The sequence below is a fragment of the Fusarium verticillioides genome, chromosome 2, assembly GCF_000149555.1.
Source record: "Fusarium verticillioides 7600 chromosome 2, whole genome shotgun sequence".
Classification (NCBI taxonomy): Eukaryota; Fungi; Ascomycota; class Sordariomycetes; order Hypocreales; family Nectriaceae; genus Fusarium; species Fusarium verticillioides.
The window spans coordinates 3973129-3992448 of NC_031676.1; the positions used below are offsets into that span (position 1 = coordinate 3973129).

The following is a 19320-nucleotide window of genomic DNA, read 5'->3' on the forward strand; positions in this document are numbered from 1 at the left end:
CCAACTCCAAAATCTTTCAGAGATAAACATTCAAAAGGTGAGTAAAAAAATGTTCTTATAGGAATAGCCCGATGCGGGGGTCGAACCCGCAACCTTGAGATCGCGTACTCGTAAGAGTCTCACGCTCTACCGATTGAGCTAACCGGGCTCAATCTTTTTTGTTGAAGATGGTGCAGGTATCGCGATTCATGCGCGTGGACGGGACTGGTTGGTTAGTGAGAGAGGAGAAGCTTTTCAGTGTTGGTGGAGGGAATTTGGGGCGTGGAGGGGCAGAGGGGTTATTAACTTCAGTGGGTTTTCAGGGACACCCTGGCCTGATGGGATGTGGAGATGGAGATGAAGCTACCCTGGATCGTGGATTGAGGCTCTGGGGAGATGAAACTTGAGGTTGGAAGCTTGGTATGTCAGTGTCTAAGTGTTTTGATTGAGGTTATTATGTTTGCTTCTACTAACTCTGCGGGTTGTTCATTGCCTAGCTCTCTTCTGCCAGGCAGACCGTTCTCTCATCTTGTTGCTTGGTGACATGTTACGTACCAACCTCCAACCAACACACAATAAAACGTTTTGGGTGATATGCAGCGATATTCGTACTCGGGTTACAAAAAGTGTGGCAGATGAAGTTCTGCTTGCGCATTCACTGGTTCAGACATCCCAGCACGCTCAAATTGGGGCGTGAGTAAGTGCTTACGATAGATCTTGGGTCGATATGCCAAACAAGTGTCACTTTGCAACATTACGTTTCCCATCCTCGAGGGACTGGACATGACCACGCAGACTCAGTGCGCAATCCAACATTCACTGGAGGAGATTGATCCAACTTCAATAATTGACCCAGTTTTATGGTGATGCAGTCTGAATTAGGAATCCATGCTCTGAACTCTTGGAGTTGACCTAACCGCCAAGTTCATGTCCTCACGCCTCAGCCGTCAGCACTACCGCGTAGTCAAACCACCATCTACCATTCTACAAGGATCCTCATCCATAGTCATTCCTCTGCAGCGCAATCCTTCACCCTTTGATCATGGAACGGACAGCCGATGACGGAATCCGTGCCGCGCCTAGGCGCTTATATACAGCCGTTACTCTGCACCAGTGGCATGCGATGGATTAAATACAGCAGGCCCCTCGCTGCATGTTGGCAGCTAGGTCATTCTTTATTCCTCTCAAGATGCCGTATACTGCTGAGTTGGGCCTTTTGGCTCGTGTGGTGAGTCCGCTGGGAATCGCCTCAATCGTTGTCATTGGGGTTATTGCGATTTATGTGATTGACAAGCTCACTTCTGTTCCTTATCCACCGGATATCCCGCTTATAAGGGAGCAAAAGGGTGCTCGTCGCTTTAGTCTTCGTACACGATGGGCGTACCTCACTGACTGTCAAGCACTCTTCTACGAAGCATACCATGAAGTACAGCCTCCCTCCCCTTCCAACGACTACCGCTGACACAGCGCAGTATCTCAAGAAAGGCAAACCCGTCGTCATCCCTGGCTTTGGCGTCAGAATAGAAGTACTCTTGCCACACAGCCAAATGAAAGGCGTACTCAACCAACCTGAGGATGTTCTCGACATGGAGCAAGCGTTCGCTGAAGTCGATCAAGTGCGGTGGTCGCTTGGGCACGAGAAATATGTCGTTGATGCGTGGCAGGGACTTGTAGTAAAGTATGATCTCAACCGTGCGATTGAGATTATTGCGAATAACATGAAGGACGAACTTCATGAGGTGTTTGATGAACAGTTCGGTACAGATACGGAGAATTGGAGAAGGATTGACCTTACAAAGACTGTCAAGATGATCGTGGCCCAGGCCGCCAGTCGCTTCACCGTTGGACTTCCACTCTGTAAGTCTACCATCACGTCAATTGCTTTGGGAGTTGCCGATGAAATAGGTCGGAATAAAGAGTATCTCAATCTTGCGCTCGAGATGAACGACCTCTTCATCATGAACGCTGGTCTCACAGGCGGTCTCCCCTGTATCTTACAGCCCATAACCGGAACACTCTTCGGCCAAATCGTCAATACAAAAGTAAACAAGATGAAGAAATGGATCATGCCTCTCCTCAAACATCGCTTCGATAGGATCAACAATCACCCCGACGAACCGCAACCGCAAGACCAAGTTCAGATGATGATCAACTACGCTCTGCGCCATCGCCAGCATGAAGTCAACGACATGGAGTCACTAGCTCGTCGCGTCGTCGCTCAGAACTTTGGATCAATTCACAACACGCAGATCCAAATCGTTAATCTCATTTTGAACGTGCTGGGCTCTGATGCAGAGTTCAATACGATTGCCACCCTGCGCGATGAGATGGATCGTATTCTTGGGACTGATGACTCTGTGAACTGGACCAAAAGTGGTATTCAAGCTATGACGCGCGCTGATAGTGTTGCGAGAGAGTCAATCCGTCTGTGTTCCTTCGGCGGACGCGCAGTGTTTCGCAAAGTCATGGTCGATGACTTCAAGACGGAAGATGGTCACCACGTCCCCAAGGGTTCAATCATCTCCTTCATGGGCCACCCCGCACAAACCGACAACGAGTTCTACGAAGATGGTTTAAAATACGATCCGTTCCGTTTTTCGAGAATTCGCGAGACAGCAGCTAGTCGCGACGAGACAGCACCGCCCGTTACATTTGTCACCACATCGCCTGAGTTCTTGACCTTTGGACATGGGAAGCATGCGTGCCCGGGGCGGTTCCTCATTGACTTTGAGATGAAGATGATCTTGGCGTATGCATTGAGAAATTATGATATCAAATTGGCGGATGAGTATGAGGGGAAGAGGCCGCCGAATTATTGGATTGCTGAGGCGAATAATCCGCCGAGTGGTGTGCAGATCATGGTTAAGAGGAGGGAGAGGAAGTAGACGTTTACCCCATAGTTCTATGTAGATCAAGAGAAGCAACATAACTTGACTTGATGTATCTCGTCAATACTTCTGGTAACTTCTACAATAATTAATTGTCACCAGTGACTGGAGAGGAGTGAATTCGTACTTTTGCACCCTGGAGCAGATATAACACAGTTATTACGTTCACTAGCTCAAAGACAAACACATCAAGTATAGGGTCTGTATTCAAGAATGATGTATCTCACTCGATACTGCTAGAGACTTGAACCGTGAAGAGTTGAATCTTCAAGCGTCAGTGGTCAAGTCTCAGTTAGGGCAGCCACTGACACGGTTGATGGTAGTCAAGCAGCCATCTCCCCAATGTTTACTGCCACAGATTCGGCAGCCATTTCGTCTGATATCCTGATAGTCATACCACATCTGATTGCCCGTGCGAGCACAGGTAGATCTCCCCTGGATGAAAATACCGCAGTAGCCCTGGCATGTACCTGTCTGTGGTCTCCCACTTCTGAGAAAGGCTGTTAGATACAACTCTGTTTTCAGATCAGAAGTAGACTTACCCAGGTGCACCATAGTTGACATCGTTATTACGAATCAGTCTGTTGTTGATGGCATTATCGCAGTCTCTGACCTGGATCGCACCGCAGAGACCGCTTCCGTTGCAGTCGTAGGAATCACGGGCCTCGAGCTTGCTTCTCGGAACGGGAGAGAAGCCTTGGGCTGTGATGATGGGGGGAGCAGCGAGGCAGCTGCCCTGAGTGACAAGAAGGGATGAAGTGATGATGGAGAAGCGCATCTTGTCAAGTTATAGTTGAGATTTGAGATAGTTGTTTGATTTTTGGAATACTGCTGTTATTGAGGATATCAGAAAAGTAGAATGAGCGGGAGATGTCTTCGCTTTTATGGATATTGGCCTCGCTCTAGGCTTACATAGTTACTCACATCTTTGCCTGAAAAGCAATCGCTAGACGAGCTTCGTGAATGGCTCCCGTGTGACGAAGCGACCCAGGAAGAACCTCTACATGCCGTGCGAGGGATCTCTTAGAATCTCATTCGTTATCCTATGCTTCCAGACGTGATCTGATGTGATGGATGGAGGGAGCGTCGGATGAGTTCGGGACCGAAGTTGAAAACTCGACCGACTTGTATCCGCAGAAACCATCCTTGACACGCAGAGCGACTGATCCCACCAGTAACAGCATCCTCAGGGATAAAAAATACTGGAGACCTTGGAAAACAATGCTGAAAGAGCCTCGGGCTGGATTACCTGGATACTCTTATCACCTAACTAGATCAAGGGGCCAAGATTTCTCGCCCCCACTAGAATATGTATCGAGAAACGGCAGCAAATACGAAGGAACTACTGTATGTCTATTCTAAATGGCTCATATATCAACTATTTTTCATGCGTATACGTCGACGTATGGCTATTGTCAGGGTGAGAAACTCATACATTATACACTTGTTGACATTATCATATCAATCAATGACTGGCCTAGAGAAAAGAACATCGTCGAACAGGAACGCTAGAAGACCTCAGCTGAATAGTATACTCTAAGAAATAAGGTTACATCCTGGCTCATTGCATGGCAGCTATGTAATGCAAATACCCCGCATGATTACTACGCTGCTAAACATGGCCTCTATGTTCCCCCTTCCTATATCACTATGGGATGGAAGGGTTCCTAAACATAATCGGATTTAACAAAAGGTACTTGAAATGGGGGCGATACTAGTCTTTCCAGGATCACCAATACATATGAGACACGAGGTCGCCCCTTAGTGGAGAGGATGGCATTACCTGGTTACGCCGTGGCGTACGACATGGTGAACGGGTCATGTACGACAGCAAAGATGTAAATTCTAGGCAAGCGAGTGGCACAAGAAGCATGTAACGAGAAAAGCGCCGAAGTTACACCCATATTGGTGTAACATAGTGGTAGACAGATAATTCTCCATGCCCTATTTCTCATAGTCTATGTCAATCACTCTCCTAATCGCCGTGGCGCCGCAAATAAGGATAGCCGCTGAGGCCACAAGCAAAGTCTTTGTTCCCAGGACAGTAGAGGAATGAAGTGTAAAGATAGAAAGCGGCGGCAGAGATCCAAGAGACTGACAGAGTCGTTCAGAAACACCATCGCCAGAGGGACGATGGGTGGGCCGGCTTCCGAATCCCGGTGCCCAACCACGTAACCACTCCGTAACGGCACAGGAAACGCCTCATGACTCCATAAACCAATCGGAAGAAAGTGGCAGGCTCATTGGTCCGGATCTATTTGAGCTGCGGCACGCCGGAACTCGCGCGTGTCTTGCCTGAGACTTGTGATCTGCCCCAAGAACAGAAGATGATGTCTCGGCTGAGCCCGGTCCCGAGCCGCTTCATGAGCCGTCCGTTTGTGGCGCTCAAGGTTTGGGTATGGGTGACTACAGAAACAACATCTAGTAAGGCTAGCGATCAACAGAACTTTCCGTGAGGGTATGCCACAAGTCGACATACCATTCTAGGAGCTTCGACCACAATAAGAGAGAGAGAGTAAGGAACCATTATCTGTAGAATTAAAGAACATAAAGAGAAGAATGAGAATGAATTTGACTGGAAGTATCGAGCATCCAATAAATGAACGATTTACTCACGACATGGGGGAACCATGCAAAGTGTGACAAGCAATCTTGTGTCACGACCGTCTAATATCCATGATTGCACGATAGAGCCACATGACGTTGTGATAATAGTTGTAACGACCCAAAGATCTATTATCCTTAAAGCTTTTCTCCCTGGTTTTCCTAGATCACAATATGTCAAGTCACTTCAGTGAATTGAACGCGGTGAGGCCCACACTGTGGCAGACACAAAGAAGGGGTCACGGATGAAGGGTTATGAGAGTAGACGTGTTGAGACTTGAGACAAATCAGCACAAAGAACTTACTAGACATGCCACTAAAAGATCATACAGGTCTGAACATTTTGAGAAACAAAAAAGACTTTTTTTCGTCAATGATGGGTATCTATGTTATTGCAACCTCTTTCATCATCTGAGTTGCCGCTGTGGTATATAATCAATCTTCCCATATGCTCCAATAACCCCAACTCCTTTCATTCAACTCCAACGTCAGACCAAATAAAAACCATCGAATATTCACCCAGAAAAGGTAAGATCCGCCAATAATGGAATTGCGGACAGCCCCTCACATCCAAGGACCTTCCAAACGAACAGTGTTTCGAGACCGTCATCTTCTTTTATAAGACATAGCCGTCTCTTTAGAGCGGTACAGGCTCTGGCTAACCTTGTTGCCATACTGGTGAGGATTCACGTGATCCTTTTCTTCCCCAGTATAGCTCCCAAGACACCTATCCCCAGTCTTGTCCAATAGAACCCCGATGCGATCAGCAGCAACACTGTCGACTCTATCGGAGACAACCAAGAGAAAGTCCAGCGCGCCTCGAATAATAGCTGCGCGTTCATTTGCGTCGCGGTGGACATCAGCTCGTGCCAGACGGCGTTGTATTTCCACGTCTTGTGCTGCAAATGGCGAGTCTGGATCAAGTTCTTCTTCCTCATCGGAAGTGTCCTGGGTCTCCTCATAGCTTGATTTGCTAAAGAGGTTGAAATTGAAATAAGACTTGGACTTGGACTTTAACTTGCGCTTGGACTTGTCACTCTCGGCTGTCTCGTCTAGATCGAAAGTAATACTGGCGCTTTTTGGTGGCTTGGGTGCTGGGACAGGCTCATGAGGGCTGCCTTCCTCGATTCTGTCAAGAACAATGCCAGCCAGAGAATTAGATGGCTTGAGACAAGACTTTGTTGGTGAGAGAGTGGCGTGCTTGGGTTGGTTGACTGGTGCCTGAGGCTCGGGTTTGCTGCGCATCTTGAAGAGACTCATGCAGCAAGCCACACGACCAATGTGACTGTCCTCTTCTCGCTTGACAAATTTGGCGTCTCTTGTGGACTTTGCCTCAATAGGAGGGGACACCACAGCCTCTGCAGTCTCGGGAACAGCGTCATTCTCAATGTTGCATAGAGCAGCAGATTGGGGCTGAGCAACCGAATTGGTGATGGTAACAGCGCCAGACGTGACTTGCTTAATTTCTAGGGATTCAATGGCTGAGAGAGGAGTCATACCCCAGATAGCCTGACGTGCCAACTTGGCTACCTCTTCTTCTTCTTCAGGACTGATGTTTCTAGCAGTGCAAGCACTTTCATCCCCTTTCGTTGGGGAGCTGTCTCCAGAAGATATTTCCTCGTCTCCACTCTGGGTTTTGTCAGGCTCGTCCTCTGATGTATTGGCCAAAGTGCCGAGTCTTGCCATTAAATGTTCAGGCTCGACCCCAGAGGTAGAGTACTCTCCCGTCCAACGAAGCCTAGACATGCTAGTGGTAGAAGTAATAGGATCAGATTGAGAGTATTCTCCTGTCCAACCGAGCTTAGACATGCTAGTGAAAGAGGTACCAGGATCAGAGTATTCCCCAGTCCAACCAGATTTTGGTGATGGTTCGCCTGAAACAGAGATGCCATCACTGCTCTCAGCTGGAGTGTTGGGAGGAGGAGGACATGGAAAAGAAATACCAAAGATGGTGCCGCTTCCGGATGTAGCATCAGTCTCTTCTTGGTCACATGGCGTAACAGATGTCTGGGCCAAATCATCGACAGAAGATGGTGATGTAAACACAGAAGGTGCGATAAAAACTGTGTTTTGTCGTGAAGAGGATTTCAGTCGGAGTGGTAGATCAGAGCTGACGTTAAAATCCTCGGCAACCTCTTGTGGGTCCTTGGTGGTAGTTGTGCTAGACATTGTGACAGGATGTGAAGCACAGAGCTGTAAAGTATGGTGTTTTGACGAAGAGTAGTGAGACGGTGAATAGAGTGTCAAAGGGATAAATAAAGTGAAGACAATTCAAGTAGCTGATGCTACAAGACTTGAATAAGCAGTACACACGATCTGGAAGATAGCAGCAAGTTGAGATTGAAAGAGAAGTGTCAAAAAGAATCGGTGCTTGCAGTATGCTTGGAAAGTGTGTGTGATGCTAAAGAGAAGTTTCCGGGGGAAAGGATGGCATGAAGAAGGAGAATATATAATTGAAGGAGGATTTAACTTTTATCGCTATGCCCTGAGCCCTGATGCTATCAACAGGTCAGTTGAAAGTTAGATGGCTGAGTTCGTGAACAGGCTCCTATGTGTCGAATAAGAAGCCGAACAGGCAAGTCACAATCGCTGTGATAGGACACATTGGAAAGTTTCTTCGATTTGTGCACGCAGTCGACGGTGTCAGAGTATAAAATAGTGAAATAGGCCAAAGAACACCAGGGGTTTGGGAGCCCGTTCTCTTATACTGCTTCGTCGTTATATCACGAGAGTCATGATGCCTTCATCTTGAGAGTTCTGGTACTCTGACCTGTGCAAGCTTCTCACATGGTATACAAGCCACGGCCATGAGTCACTAACAACGAAATATCGAAGCATCCGAGGGTGAAGCGAATAGAGAGACATAGTTCGTGGGGAGGGCGTTCACAGAGCATTTTCCCTCATGATTACAAGTCGTGGAGCCGAACGAGGTGTGGCGCGAGTACGTGGCGATTTCTGCCCATAAAACGTGCTCACCAGAAAGAGGGAGCATAAAAGCCACAGTATCAGGTCTTTGAGAGCACATTGTGGCTGGATGTGAGAGGAAAAAGCAAGTTACTTTCTCAAACTATAGTCGTGATTGGTCGGTGCCTAAAGGATAATTGATGAGTCACAAAGGACGAAGCTCTCCTTGCCTTCCCCGCCTTAATTCACTCATAAAGCGAGCACGAGAGTCAAAATCATAGCCCTTCACTTTACCCCTAAACATATGTGAAGAATCCGAGGCTCCAAGTTTGTGGGAGTCTCACAATTTTACATGTATAGACTCCAATCGGCTACCTAGTTTTCATCCAATTACCGGTGAGATGGCCGAGTTGGTTATGGCGCCAGGTTAAGGTTAACCTTAACACCAATTTCCTGGTGGAGCAATCCTCCTGGGTTCGAGTCCCAGTCTCATCAACATATCATTTTTGCATTATGTCCCTTTTCTAGATCCGAGTCAAATCTATTGTATTTTTGCTTCAATAACTGTCTATTGACTTGAGTCGTGCTACCAATATTAGTTCGACATGAATGCTTCTATGGTTTTCTCAAGTATTTATCCCCAAACTTAACCTTCTCCTCCCACTGTTCATCGATCGTGATTTGTTGTCGTCTCGACAGGCTTTCCCAATACCTCTTGAACGATTCTTGCTGATCGCGCCATTGTCTCGTTTCTTTCCCGAGGAATGAAGAGATGACATCTGCGCACTCAGAAACCTTCTCCATCGGTATCAAGTGGCCACAGTCAAGAGTTTCCTCTTGAACTCTACCAGCTGCTACGCCCCCGCTGCCCCCAACTCCGGTGCCTGTTGTCCGCATTTTCTCCTCTCGTCGCTCTGGGGAAGAAAACTCTGATTGCTTTCCGAAAACGAATAGGGTACTTGGTCGAAGCTCGGGTAAGTGGCGAAATATCTTTGGCGGCTCTGGGCGATGAAAAGGGTAGTCGGGGCAGTCTTTATTCTGTTCCGGGTCTTTGTCGTTGAATGGTTCCCAGTCTCTTTCTATGTATGTCGGCCGAACGAAGCTAAAGAGCTCTTGATGCTTCGACGTCGTGAGCGTAACTCGCTCATCTGGACTTGAACCCTCTTCCTTCGGATGAAGTTCAGTCGGAATATTTCGAAGCCCATGTTCTATCCAAAGGTCCAGAACACGAGCATCCCAAGACTGGAAGAACTTGCTTTTCTTGAACCTTGTAACGGCATCTTCTCTTGATGACCAGATATCCCGCCTCTTTGTGGAAAGACCGGCGAGGGAAATACTTGGGTTCGGTATCTGGATGATCGGGTCGATAAGTACTAACGAGTCCAGAAGCCTAGGGTGCCAAAGTGCCAGCTGTGCCCTTTCTTTAGTTAGCGCATAGTTCAGGTGTCCTAATGTCGGTGATGGCTGCTCACAGCTGAGTTCCACCCATACTATGACCAATACCAACGATGGGATGAGGAATGTCTCGTTGATGTTGGTTGATGAGATTCATAAGGTCTCTTGCGTGGTCAAACCAACTGACTGTAATATGTAAGTATTGGTAACCGTATCCGATAGATATTGTACTCACGATCGTTGCCGAGTACTCTCTCGTTAATAACTCCTGACTGACCTTGATTCCATACATCTGCAATCCATATCGATCGTATCCTGAGATCTTGTTGTCTTGCTCGGTCATACAGCTCATCCCATAGCGGCTCATACAGTTCCTGACAAGTCAGTTATAGTTTCACACCGAGAACCTTTAGCTTCATTACCTTTGGAAAACCATTTGCGTGAGCACCAATAACGGTTACATCACCAGGTTGAGGATTGGGGTTGTCGTGGGGAACGTATTGCTTCACAGCAAGTTTTGGTGTGTCTTCATCGCCATTTGCCGTCTCAGCGAGATATTCTCTTGAGTGGCTGCAGTCAATAGTATGCTCAATAACCCGATAATTCACTGGTGTTGATATGTATCTGGCTTGGCTTATTGGTAAGATATGCCGCCCAACGTGCGCTGTCCGTAAGGACCGTAAGGAGGAACGTGGTATGAGCCTAGAACACATTGAATTGTCGGGCAGTACTTTAACGAAAAGCCTCTAAAACGTGAAATACAATGTTAATAACTAATAGTAGTTGAAAGGACAATGGCTCTCTTGGTGGTCCAGTGAAGATAAGATAAGCTATTCCAAACAAGGGAACGCCGACCTCGGTAGCTCGGTTATGAATTGCGCCCTTGCTGTCAAACACAAGATCTACACGCTTGAGCCGATGCTACCACGCATAAACACGCCCTTTGAGTAAAGATGGCCCAACGTGCAAGATGAAATTTTGATTATGTTGCAGTCTGTCAACCTCAGACGGTCCTTGTTCAGATTCACACTGACTTCTCGGCGATAGGTAATGATAATTGCATATCTCAACCATTCACCTGGTGACAATCACAGCTAGAGCTTTGGACTTTGTGTTTCATAACCTTCATGTGTACTTCAAGACTATTCAAGATCACTTCTTAGTGCTATAAAACCCTTCTGAACACTTCTAATCGATGGAACTTGATATCAAATGGACGTAGAGCCCCCTAGACAGCTGTTATGGCACGAATTTCATACCAGAGTCGCAACAGCTGCAGCAGTTGCCCAAATACCCTGTAGAAAGTCGCCTTGACAATACAACCCAGCCATGTAACGCTGGACAGCTACACTGCTGATAGTCGATGCTACAAAGCATGTTGCGACTTTGCGTGACAGTCCTGGCTGCAGAATGGTGGTCCCAACGATAAGATCGAAGATGGGAATGACACGGGACAGAGTTGACCCATCATCGGGGCTTCTATCATTTTGATATTGATAAAAGGATGCGGTCGACGTTGCGCCATGGCTAAATCGCGAAGCGCTGCCGTAGAAGAGGAGTAGTGCTAGAGATATCGGTAGATATTTTTTGAGCAACGCGATAGACATTCTTGCAGTATTGGTGTTCGACCAGGTACTTATAAATATTGAAATGGCAAGGAAACAAGACTAATATCATGTAAGATTGATCCTAGAGGCGGCTGCTCATGATACATGGCATTCTCTTGAGTAGCATCGCTAGGGCTGAGTCAGACGAACTGCGAATGGCTGCAACTCGCAAGGATGAACTCCACACGGAATGAGACACTATCGCGATACGATAGCCATCACGACAATTACTAATCAAGCTGTAGCATCAATAAACACTTTCACTGGAAGTTCAATACGTATTCCTTGTGAATGCCAAGCCACGTCAAAGTGCACGCATATTACACTAAAGTGGCTTTCGTGAACATCCAATAAGAAAAGTCAGATTGTATCATCACCGGAAATAAGTAATAAACTCAAAGCCCCGGAAAGTGAAACATCGCAGCCTGCGGGCATTTCGTATCCTTAGACTTTTTCCATATACACGTCATCCCGTTGCTTCCGAGGTATCTTCGAGTCTATTCTGCAACACTTCACCGCCTTAATTCTTGTCTCCAAAAGCCATTCAGTGTCTCCAACGATTGGGAGAACAAAACATCACAGTTTGCGGAATTGATCGACCATGGCCGCACCATTTTGGGGTCCTCAGACCTCTTATCTCAAGTAAGTTCTTGGGTCACTTGGAATTGAGAAGATTTACTGACTTTTGTAGCTTTTGTGAAGAGGTAAATACCGCAATGGTCTCCCTTGACTCAAACCGAGTTAACGTGTCGCTTAGGATTATGTTATCACACGGTACATCGCTGAGTTTATAAATACTCTTAGCAGTTTCACATACGGTAAGTTATGTTACCATGGGTTGGGACCTGCAATTGACCTTGTTACTAGTGGCATATGGACTCTATGGCTTGTTGACGTCGCCTAAATTCCCGACTGGGCCACGCTTGGCCTCCTACTGTGGACTAATAGGCGTGGGGATATGTTCAGCTGGATATCACATGACGCTGAAGTATCATACTCAAATGTGTAAGTACCCTCATGTTTGAGTATGATAAGATCTAATACTTGCTAGCTGATGAGCTGTCAATGCATCTTCTCACTACACCCCTCATCTACCGTCTTCTCAGCTTCAAAGCCAGTCCTCAAAAAACCCGGATCATCGGGACCATTCTTTCAATATTATTCACAATTGTAATGGTCACTCATATGGTCATGGATGAGTTCCTCTTACACGCCACCACGTTTGGCTTAGGCATTTATGTCATTGCTACTCGTGTGCTGAAGGTTATTCCTCAGCAAGTTAAAGACCCCATTGTTAGGAAGAAATTTCAGAATATGGCTATTCTCGGGCTTGGTATGTAACACAAAAGAGCATCTACCCACTGAACGGAGCTGATTATGATAGGGTTCTTCGGCTTTGGATACATTGTTTGGCTCATCGACGAGTTTGCTTGTCGGTATCTGACGAGTGCGAGACATGCAGTTGGCCTGCCCTTCGCGTTTCTTCTGGAGCTTCATGGATGGTTAGTTGTATCAAGCTTCATGAGATTGACTTAAGCTAACACCTTTCAGGTGGCATGTATTCACCGCTATCGGAGGCTATACCGCGGTTGCGGTCATCGATGTCGTTACGACAGGGGAGGTGACTGAAGACCCTACAGATACCTTTGCTTGGCCCGTGCCTTTTGCAGCCAGACTGATGTCTGGATATTCTGGGCCGGTGAAGCAAAGATAAAGAAAAATATGAATTAAAATCCAGAAGACGAGTCGACGTACAGCCAAGGGTCGGGGAGCCCGACGGAGTGGCTCTTGCATTGGATTCATCGGCGAGATAGTAGCTACAAGCTATAGTTTCTAGAACGTACTAAAAGATATATAGACTGATGTAGAGCCATCAATCAATGCCTGACCCAAATGATTCCATGTTGCAGCGGGGCCTTTGACCCGGAATAGGATCCATCTTCCAAGAGTTAGCAGTCCCATTCAGTTCCGGAAGAACGGATAAAATATCGCTAGGATCATGAGATGTTCAACAAATCGTGTTTTTATGAGATGATAATTTGAAGACATCACGAATCGGCCTCTATTGCGGCGAAGAGCCGCCGCAGCCCGCAACTGATGACGCCGCAGAGGCCGCATTCGCGCACAAGACAAGGTCAGAATCAAGAAAGATGCGGATAGAAGGACCCCGCGGGGACCCCGCAAGATCTATAAGCTTATCATGAGATTATTGCGGATTTGCGGATGGACGGAAGGACCAGGGTTGAGAAGTTTTCATCATGAACGGAGGAACTAGTGCAGCGGTGACGATAGATCGTGAAATGACAGGATATTAGAAAGGAGAGTTGGGGTGAGAAGTCATTCAGATGTCGCAATTCAAGATCTGCAGCCTGAAATCTCTGTTAGCTCAAGCGTCATGATAAACAATTCACAAACCGGTTCAGATGCCGATATCGCCCGACTCGCGAGTCCCGTACTCCCGGGTTGAGTTCATTAGTGCCAAGCGATAGCTGTCCAAGAGCAAAAGTATTAGCGTCATAATATTCGTACACTTCTCCGATGAGGCTCCGCTATGAATCAGATTCTCAAATGACATCTCCGGCTGATCACAAGCTTATCCACTCGACCGGGCCAAGACTAACAAAACAAGTTACGACCCACGGGTTTCTTATCTATGAGCTATTAAGCATAAAATTACCTCTCACTGTGATCAGCGGTGGAGCAAAAAGTGCGGGATGCATTACCGAAATGGGGAAACAAGCTTATTTCATCTCCCAAATGCCCAATCTCTCTGCAACGTTCAAGTTTTGAACTCTTTGAAATTTTCACGGCTGAAAGGAGTTGGTAGAACTAAACAAGATGCCGTTGAGCCTCATCTGCAGGTGTGTCGTATCCCGACTTTGCACCGCAAGCCACAACCTCCGTATTAGGAAACATCCCAGAGATAAGGATGCTTCTTGAACCGGTCTAGACTCTTGGCCGCTGGAAGCTAGTACAGTGGATTACGTACGGAGTTTTCTCGACATTGCTCGGCATGGTGGGAACGGGGCGGTTTAGAGTGCCGAGAGCAAGATTGGGAATTTTTCACCGCAGGGGAGGATAAGAATGGGAAGAGTCCCGCTGAGGATATTAGAGGTTTCTTTTGGTGAGTGTGAATATCTCTATTGTTTTGAGAGTCGGCGAAAATGGCCAAGATGACTATTGATCTTGCGAGTCCTTTGGCTTATACGCCTGCTGAGACGGCGGAACTTATTTGCCGAGCTGGTGTGAAGAAGGGGAGATCGAGACCGGATAAGGTGTTGTTGTCTGGTATCTCTGGTGGATGCATTCTCGCCTTTGGATGTGCTGTTTCATTGACAGCTTTGACGGCACCATGGTATCAGGAGAACGCCCCAGGCCTTATCAAACTCATCGGAGCTATCGTCTTTCCTTTGGGTTTGGTCACTGTGATATTGACGGGAGCTGATCTTTTCACATCGACGAATCTGGTGGGTCGACTCATGTATCAAGCCTGGAGAAGAACTTTATTTATCTAATGGATATTTTAGTTCACTTTTGTTGCTGTCCTCAATGGACGATTATCGATATGGAGGATGTTACTTCACTGGTTCCTCTGTTTCTTCGGAAACTTAGGTGGCTGTCTCTTTGTCATGGCCATCATCGTTGGATGTAAGCTGTCCCTACCAAAACCAACTCCAAGCCGCCTTCTAATCATATCATTCACAGACGGAGGCATCTTCGACGCAGATATATATCGTGAAGAAATCATTGCCTTCACAACAAAGAAGCAAATAACCCCCGAGGCCTACCGGATCTTCCTTCGTGCTATTGGTTGTAACTGGCTTGTTTGTCTGGCATGTTTCCTAGGTGTACAAGCAAAGGACTTGACATCTAAGGTTGTTGGCATGTGGATTCCCATCTTTGCCTTCGTTGCTTTGGGTTTTGATCACGTTATTGCCAACATGTTCTTTATGCCTTTGGGTATCTGGATGGGCACACCTGGGTTGACAGTTGGGCTTTATATCTGGAAGGGTAAGTAAGCCATATAATTTATCTCAAAGACCTTGACTAACGTACATAGGTATGATTCCAGCTCTCTTTGGAAATATTCTTGGAGGCAGCTTATGCTGCGGTGTGTACTTCTGGTGGATGTATCTTGCAGACGTCGATGACGAGGAAGAACCTCAAGGCAAAGGTGTTTTGCATAACCATGGACATGACAGTCCTTCAGATGAGGAGAGTCAGATGGAGTCACGATAGACAATCGCTTGTCAGCAGGACTGTACAAGATGAGATAAAGCGTAGAGCAAAAAGTAAAAAAAGGGAGCTTAGAGGACAGGTATAGAAAGCGTAGAGTAGAATATCTAATTAATTGTAAGATACCTTAGGCACTGCAAATTTGAAGGCCGGAAATAGCAAAAGTATTTGACATATACTGGATAATAACCGCTCTAAGTTATAGCAAGATGCTTTTCATTCCCAATCAGCTTTCCCCTTGCCCCTAGCTCCAAAGAAATAACCCACTAGCTCCGTAGTTAATTCCCGTTCCACTTTCCCATAAACGCCAATCCCAATGGCAACTCAAAAGTCCTATCACCCTTCCCCAATATTCATAGTATGTCCATCCTTCATTCCTTCGCCGGGTCTCCCTTTGATGTCTTGAGCTTGATCACTGTCCGCGGGGGGCTCAGTAAAGCCTCGATCTTCTTGTAGGCCTCAACTTGGTCCTTAACCAAGGGCGACTCTCTCAACACTTGAATATTGGGAAGCGTGAGCCTAAATCCTCCCGGCTCGTCGCAATTTGAAAAGATAACTTGCATGCAATCTCCAAGAGCCTGTCCAATCTTGATGAACCTATTGAGGCGATGCTTCTCCCATTTTGATCTATAGTCGAGTGCTTCGACCTCAGCCTTGGTGTAAAGCCCCTCAGCTCGAAACGCCACTCGAATGACTTGGTCTATGCTTCCCTGGCCATTCTCAGAATTCTCAGGCTGTAGCGCTTTCTGGACATCAGCTACGAATGACCGTACGGGAGAGAAGGATTCTTGGACTGCTTTCAGTTTTGGCGCTGGACTTTCGATTAGCTTTTGTAAGCCTTTCCAATCATCAGAACTCGTTTTCAGACTGTCAATAATTTCGGCGATCCTGTTTTGAACTTCAGGACTCAGTGCTGGATCGACTGGCTTCGCTCGCTTGGCGGGAGGCAATGGAGGTTCTCCTGCAGCATACCGCTTCAGCTTTCCCTCCATGAGAAGTGATCTCAGGTCAACTTCCATACCATCCCACTCAGGACAGAGGGTTTTGAAGCTCATCCTCCGCTTCTCAGAAGGTATTCCCAAACGGTCTGCAATTCTGTTGAGATCGTTGGCTCTTTTGGCAATGATCTTTCGTTCTGCATCCTGAAGGTCGTCACAAAGTTGAAAGTTCTGGAGGTAGGATCTGACCACGCCAAAACGACCATCGACAACAGGTTTTATGACATGATAGCCATAGCAACTGGACCCAATATCTGGAAATACAGTGCTGATACGTCTTGCCGTTCCTGTCAGAGCTTTGATACCACCTGTTGGCTCGGTCTTCCAATAATCCACTGACGGGACGCTCTGAAGTCGAGATTTGGGATTCTGTACTGCTTTAGAGAACATCCAGCTGGGACTACCGACCTCGCGCGAATATCCACGCTGTACACCACGATAATGATAACTGGGTAGCCCCAGTGTACGCACATCATCTAAACAACAAGTCTTGAAGAGATCGGAGCTTGGCTTCTCAACATTGGTACAGTCCTGAGGAAAGACCATGTTTGTGCCTGGCATGGATGACGGAACCAGGGTGAATCTAGTACTCGAAGGTACTTGTGGGTGACGAGAACTGATAGCCGAATACCAGGAACGGACTTCGTCATCAACTTTGGGCTGCCAGGGTATATCGAGCTCACTGCAGTCATCCCTAGCAAAATGTATTGAAGCGAATCTAGTTGGATGAATGAATTCCGTGAGGTGATTTGTCTCAACGAACCTCAACATGTGAGGAAAGTAGATGATGAATTTCTTTAGCCATGCACCCCGAAAATAGGGAAGCCTGTCTGAACTGCCGTCTAAGAAACCCTCTGCCTGATGGTTACCTTTTTCCAAGTCAAAATAAATGACTGTGGCTGCCAGTGCGATATTGAGTGATACATTGTCGCTTGGGTACCAGCTTAAGAACTTTTCCATCCATTCGATCATCTGCTGAGGGAACTCCAGTACAGCCATGGGAGGCCACCGTAAGCGGTAATGCAAAGTGTCGTAGTTCTTGCCATCATGGATAGGGCGGGAGATGGATGGCTTTCGTTTTGTTATCTCACTGGATGTAAGGGTCCTGGCAACCCCTGCTGCACCGAAACCGCAGTGTAGAAGAATATGTTCTCGCTTCATTATCTCGAGAACTTCAGTTTCTCATCATCAGGAAGCTGGCCCCAGATCCCACGTTTGACAAATGAGATATTGCCTGGGATCAACATATTCTCAAGCCAGATGATCTCGGCGCCGGGGTAGGATCCATCGCGGCCTCTAAGGGTGACGAATTCTAGAGTGTCTGTAACCAGCGAGGTCTTGATTTTTCGTCGCAAAGCATCGCCAGTCCATGGCGTGTTTGGGTCTTTCGGGAAGGACATTAGCATGAGAATGGGCACGCAATCGATTGCTGATATCCCCACGTAGACGCCTCTGATCTTGCTGTCTGTCATGAGTGGGTTTGTCAGAGATGTCCCCAAGTAGTCTCTCATCTCCTCATTCTTTACCTTCTCGGCTTTGCAGGCCCTGGCAAACAAACGAAACGACAGATGCTCCTCTGTCGGTACCCGAACTATTTTCCTTTTTGATTTGTCGCTAGCCTCGTCGTTCTCAAACATGGGGTCCCAGATCGGCCTGTCTTCTTGACCGGTCGATTCTTTTGTAGTGGGTGCCATTGTTGCTTCGGGCCTAGTACTTTGCCCCCAACATAAACGTCCAGCTACCGCAATGTCCAGCTTTGTCCAGTTCTCTAAGGGATCGTCTACTGGATAGTCGAGCCAGCGTTCTTCGTCCACGAGGTCTTCCGACTTTCCGACTTTGGACATGAATATGTCGAACTCCATAGTACGGCCATAGTAATTCTCTTTGCCCTTCAGCCTTACCGTAGGCTCCGCCATGCTCACGGGCGATGGCTCTTTAGCCTCACTGGCCATGATGTCTGATTCGACCCAAGAGTAAGCGACGAATTAAGTATGTGCTGCGACTGAAGAGAAAGAATGCCAATGCTGAAACGGCCCGACAAGCGGAAAGGACACTGAGATAGAAGAAATAGTATCTTAGGACGGTGAAGTTCGCGTAAATTGGTGTCGGTGTAAATAATAACAAGAGGAACCTAGAATCCCAAAGATATGTTCAATGTTCCGATATGTCGCTCATGGATGATGTCGGCGATAGAGACGAGGTCGCTAACCAGAGATATGATAAAAGCCACCGCCGTGCGTAGAGTTGATGAATATTTGGTATGAAGACGAAGACTGAATCGTGAGTGTAATGTTTGTGCTTGAGCCGAAGCGTGAATTCTCTCAGGCGGAAGATCTCCTTGAGTACTCGTAATAAGGAAAGAGAATGGTAGAGTCGCGAGGTCGCAACGCCCTGAAACAAAGCTAAAAAGGGATGAAAGGAAGGAGGGATTCGGTGAGGATCAAGTCTGTTTGATTCAGATGCTACTAGTGAGCTGAGGCTGTGTTGTCTTGATGTTCTGGGGTGAAGTGGAAGAGCGTGGTAGAAGTTGAGATGAAGCAGTTCAAATCATCTGAAAAACCTCATGAATTGGCTACAGGTCATGAATGGCACGTGATGACTTTGAAGCAGCAAAATATCTGGAAAAACTAAACTTAGGCTCCTTTGACAGTGCGATTTTGACGCCTGACAGTGAATCATCAACCTTATACTCCGCGAAATGCCAAGACA

General features: G+C 47.0%; 8 protein-coding genes and 2 non-coding genes across 10 annotated transcripts; 4 read left to right on the plus strand and 6 right to left on the minus strand.

The window, feature by feature from the left end:
- Positions 1-65: 65 nt before the first annotated feature.
- Positions 66-148, minus strand: FVEG_15323. The gene has a single exon. It is a non-coding gene; the product is annotated as a tRNA-Lys (tRNA).
- A 1020-nt stretch (positions 149-1168) lies between these two features.
- Positions 1169-2864, plus strand: FVEG_03709 (hypothetical protein; the record flags this gene model as incomplete). Its single annotated transcript, XM_018891330.1, has 3 exons — positions 1169-1405; positions 1452-1836; positions 1885-2864. 3 exons carry the CDS (start codon positions 1169-1171, stop codon positions 2862-2864), a joined length of 1602 nt encoding a protein of 533 aa, XP_018747827.1.
- A 291-nt stretch (positions 2865-3155) lies between these two features.
- Positions 3156-3645, minus strand: FVEG_03708 (hypothetical protein; the record flags this gene model as incomplete). The annotated part of the gene is made up of 2 exons (XM_018891329.1): positions 3156-3357; positions 3410-3645. 2 exons carry the CDS (start codon positions 3643-3645, stop codon positions 3156-3158), a joined length of 438 nt encoding a protein of 145 aa, XP_018747826.1.
- Positions 3646-5846: 2201 nt separating this feature from the next.
- FVEG_03707 (hypothetical protein) lies at positions 5847-7925 on the minus strand. The gene has a single exon (XM_018891328.1). The coding sequence runs from the start codon at positions 7638-7640 to the stop codon at positions 6078-6080; it is 1563 nt and encodes a 520-aa protein (XP_018747825.1). The 5' UTR covers positions 7641-7925; the 3' UTR covers positions 5847-6077.
- Positions 7926-8770: 845 nt separating this feature from the next.
- Positions 8771-8870, plus strand: FVEG_15322. Its single transcript has one exon. It is a non-coding gene; the product is annotated as a tRNA-Leu (tRNA).
- Positions 8871-8990: 120 nt separating this feature from the next.
- Positions 8991-10483, minus strand: FVEG_03706 (hypothetical protein; the record flags this gene model as incomplete). The annotated part of the gene is made up of 4 exons (XM_018891327.1): positions 8991-9792; positions 9848-9956; positions 10006-10144; positions 10193-10483. 4 exons carry the CDS (start codon positions 10481-10483, stop codon positions 8991-8993), a joined length of 1341 nt encoding a protein of 446 aa, XP_018747824.1.
- A 416-nt stretch (positions 10484-10899) lies between these two features.
- On the minus strand, positions 10900-11418 carry FVEG_15321 (hypothetical protein). Its single transcript, XM_018904445.1, has one exon. The coding sequence runs from the start codon at positions 11375-11377 to the stop codon at positions 11024-11026; it is 354 nt and encodes a 117-aa protein (XP_018747823.1). The 5' UTR covers positions 11378-11418; the 3' UTR covers positions 10900-11023.
- Positions 11419-11965: 547 nt separating this feature from the next.
- On the plus strand, positions 11966-13279 carry FVEG_03705 (hypothetical protein). Its single transcript, XM_018891326.1, has 7 exons — positions 11966-12019; positions 12069-12081; positions 12135-12195; positions 12245-12382; positions 12429-12710; positions 12762-12879; positions 12929-13279. The coding sequence occupies exons 1-7, from the start codon at positions 11979-11981 to the stop codon at positions 13089-13091; spliced, it is 816 nt and encodes a 271-aa protein (XP_018747822.1). The 5' UTR covers positions 11966-11978; the 3' UTR covers positions 13092-13279.
- Positions 13280-14515: 1236 nt separating this feature from the next.
- On the plus strand, positions 14516-15623 carry FVEG_03704 (hypothetical protein). Its single transcript, XM_018891325.1, has 4 exons — positions 14516-14844; positions 14905-15025; positions 15083-15388; positions 15438-15623. Exons 1-4 carry the CDS (start codon positions 14542-14544, stop codon positions 15614-15616), a joined length of 909 nt encoding a protein of 302 aa, XP_018747821.1. The 5' UTR covers positions 14516-14541; the 3' UTR covers positions 15617-15623.
- A 361-nt stretch (positions 15624-15984) lies between these two features.
- Positions 15985-18563, minus strand: FVEG_03703 (hypothetical protein; the record flags this gene model as incomplete). The annotated part of the gene is made up of 3 exons (XM_018891324.1): positions 15985-17305; positions 17375-17701; positions 17785-18563. The coding sequence occupies 3 exons, from the start codon at positions 18561-18563 to the stop codon at positions 15985-15987; spliced, it is 2427 nt and encodes an 808-aa protein (XP_018747820.1).
- Between the last annotated feature and the right edge of the window lie 757 nt (positions 18564-19320).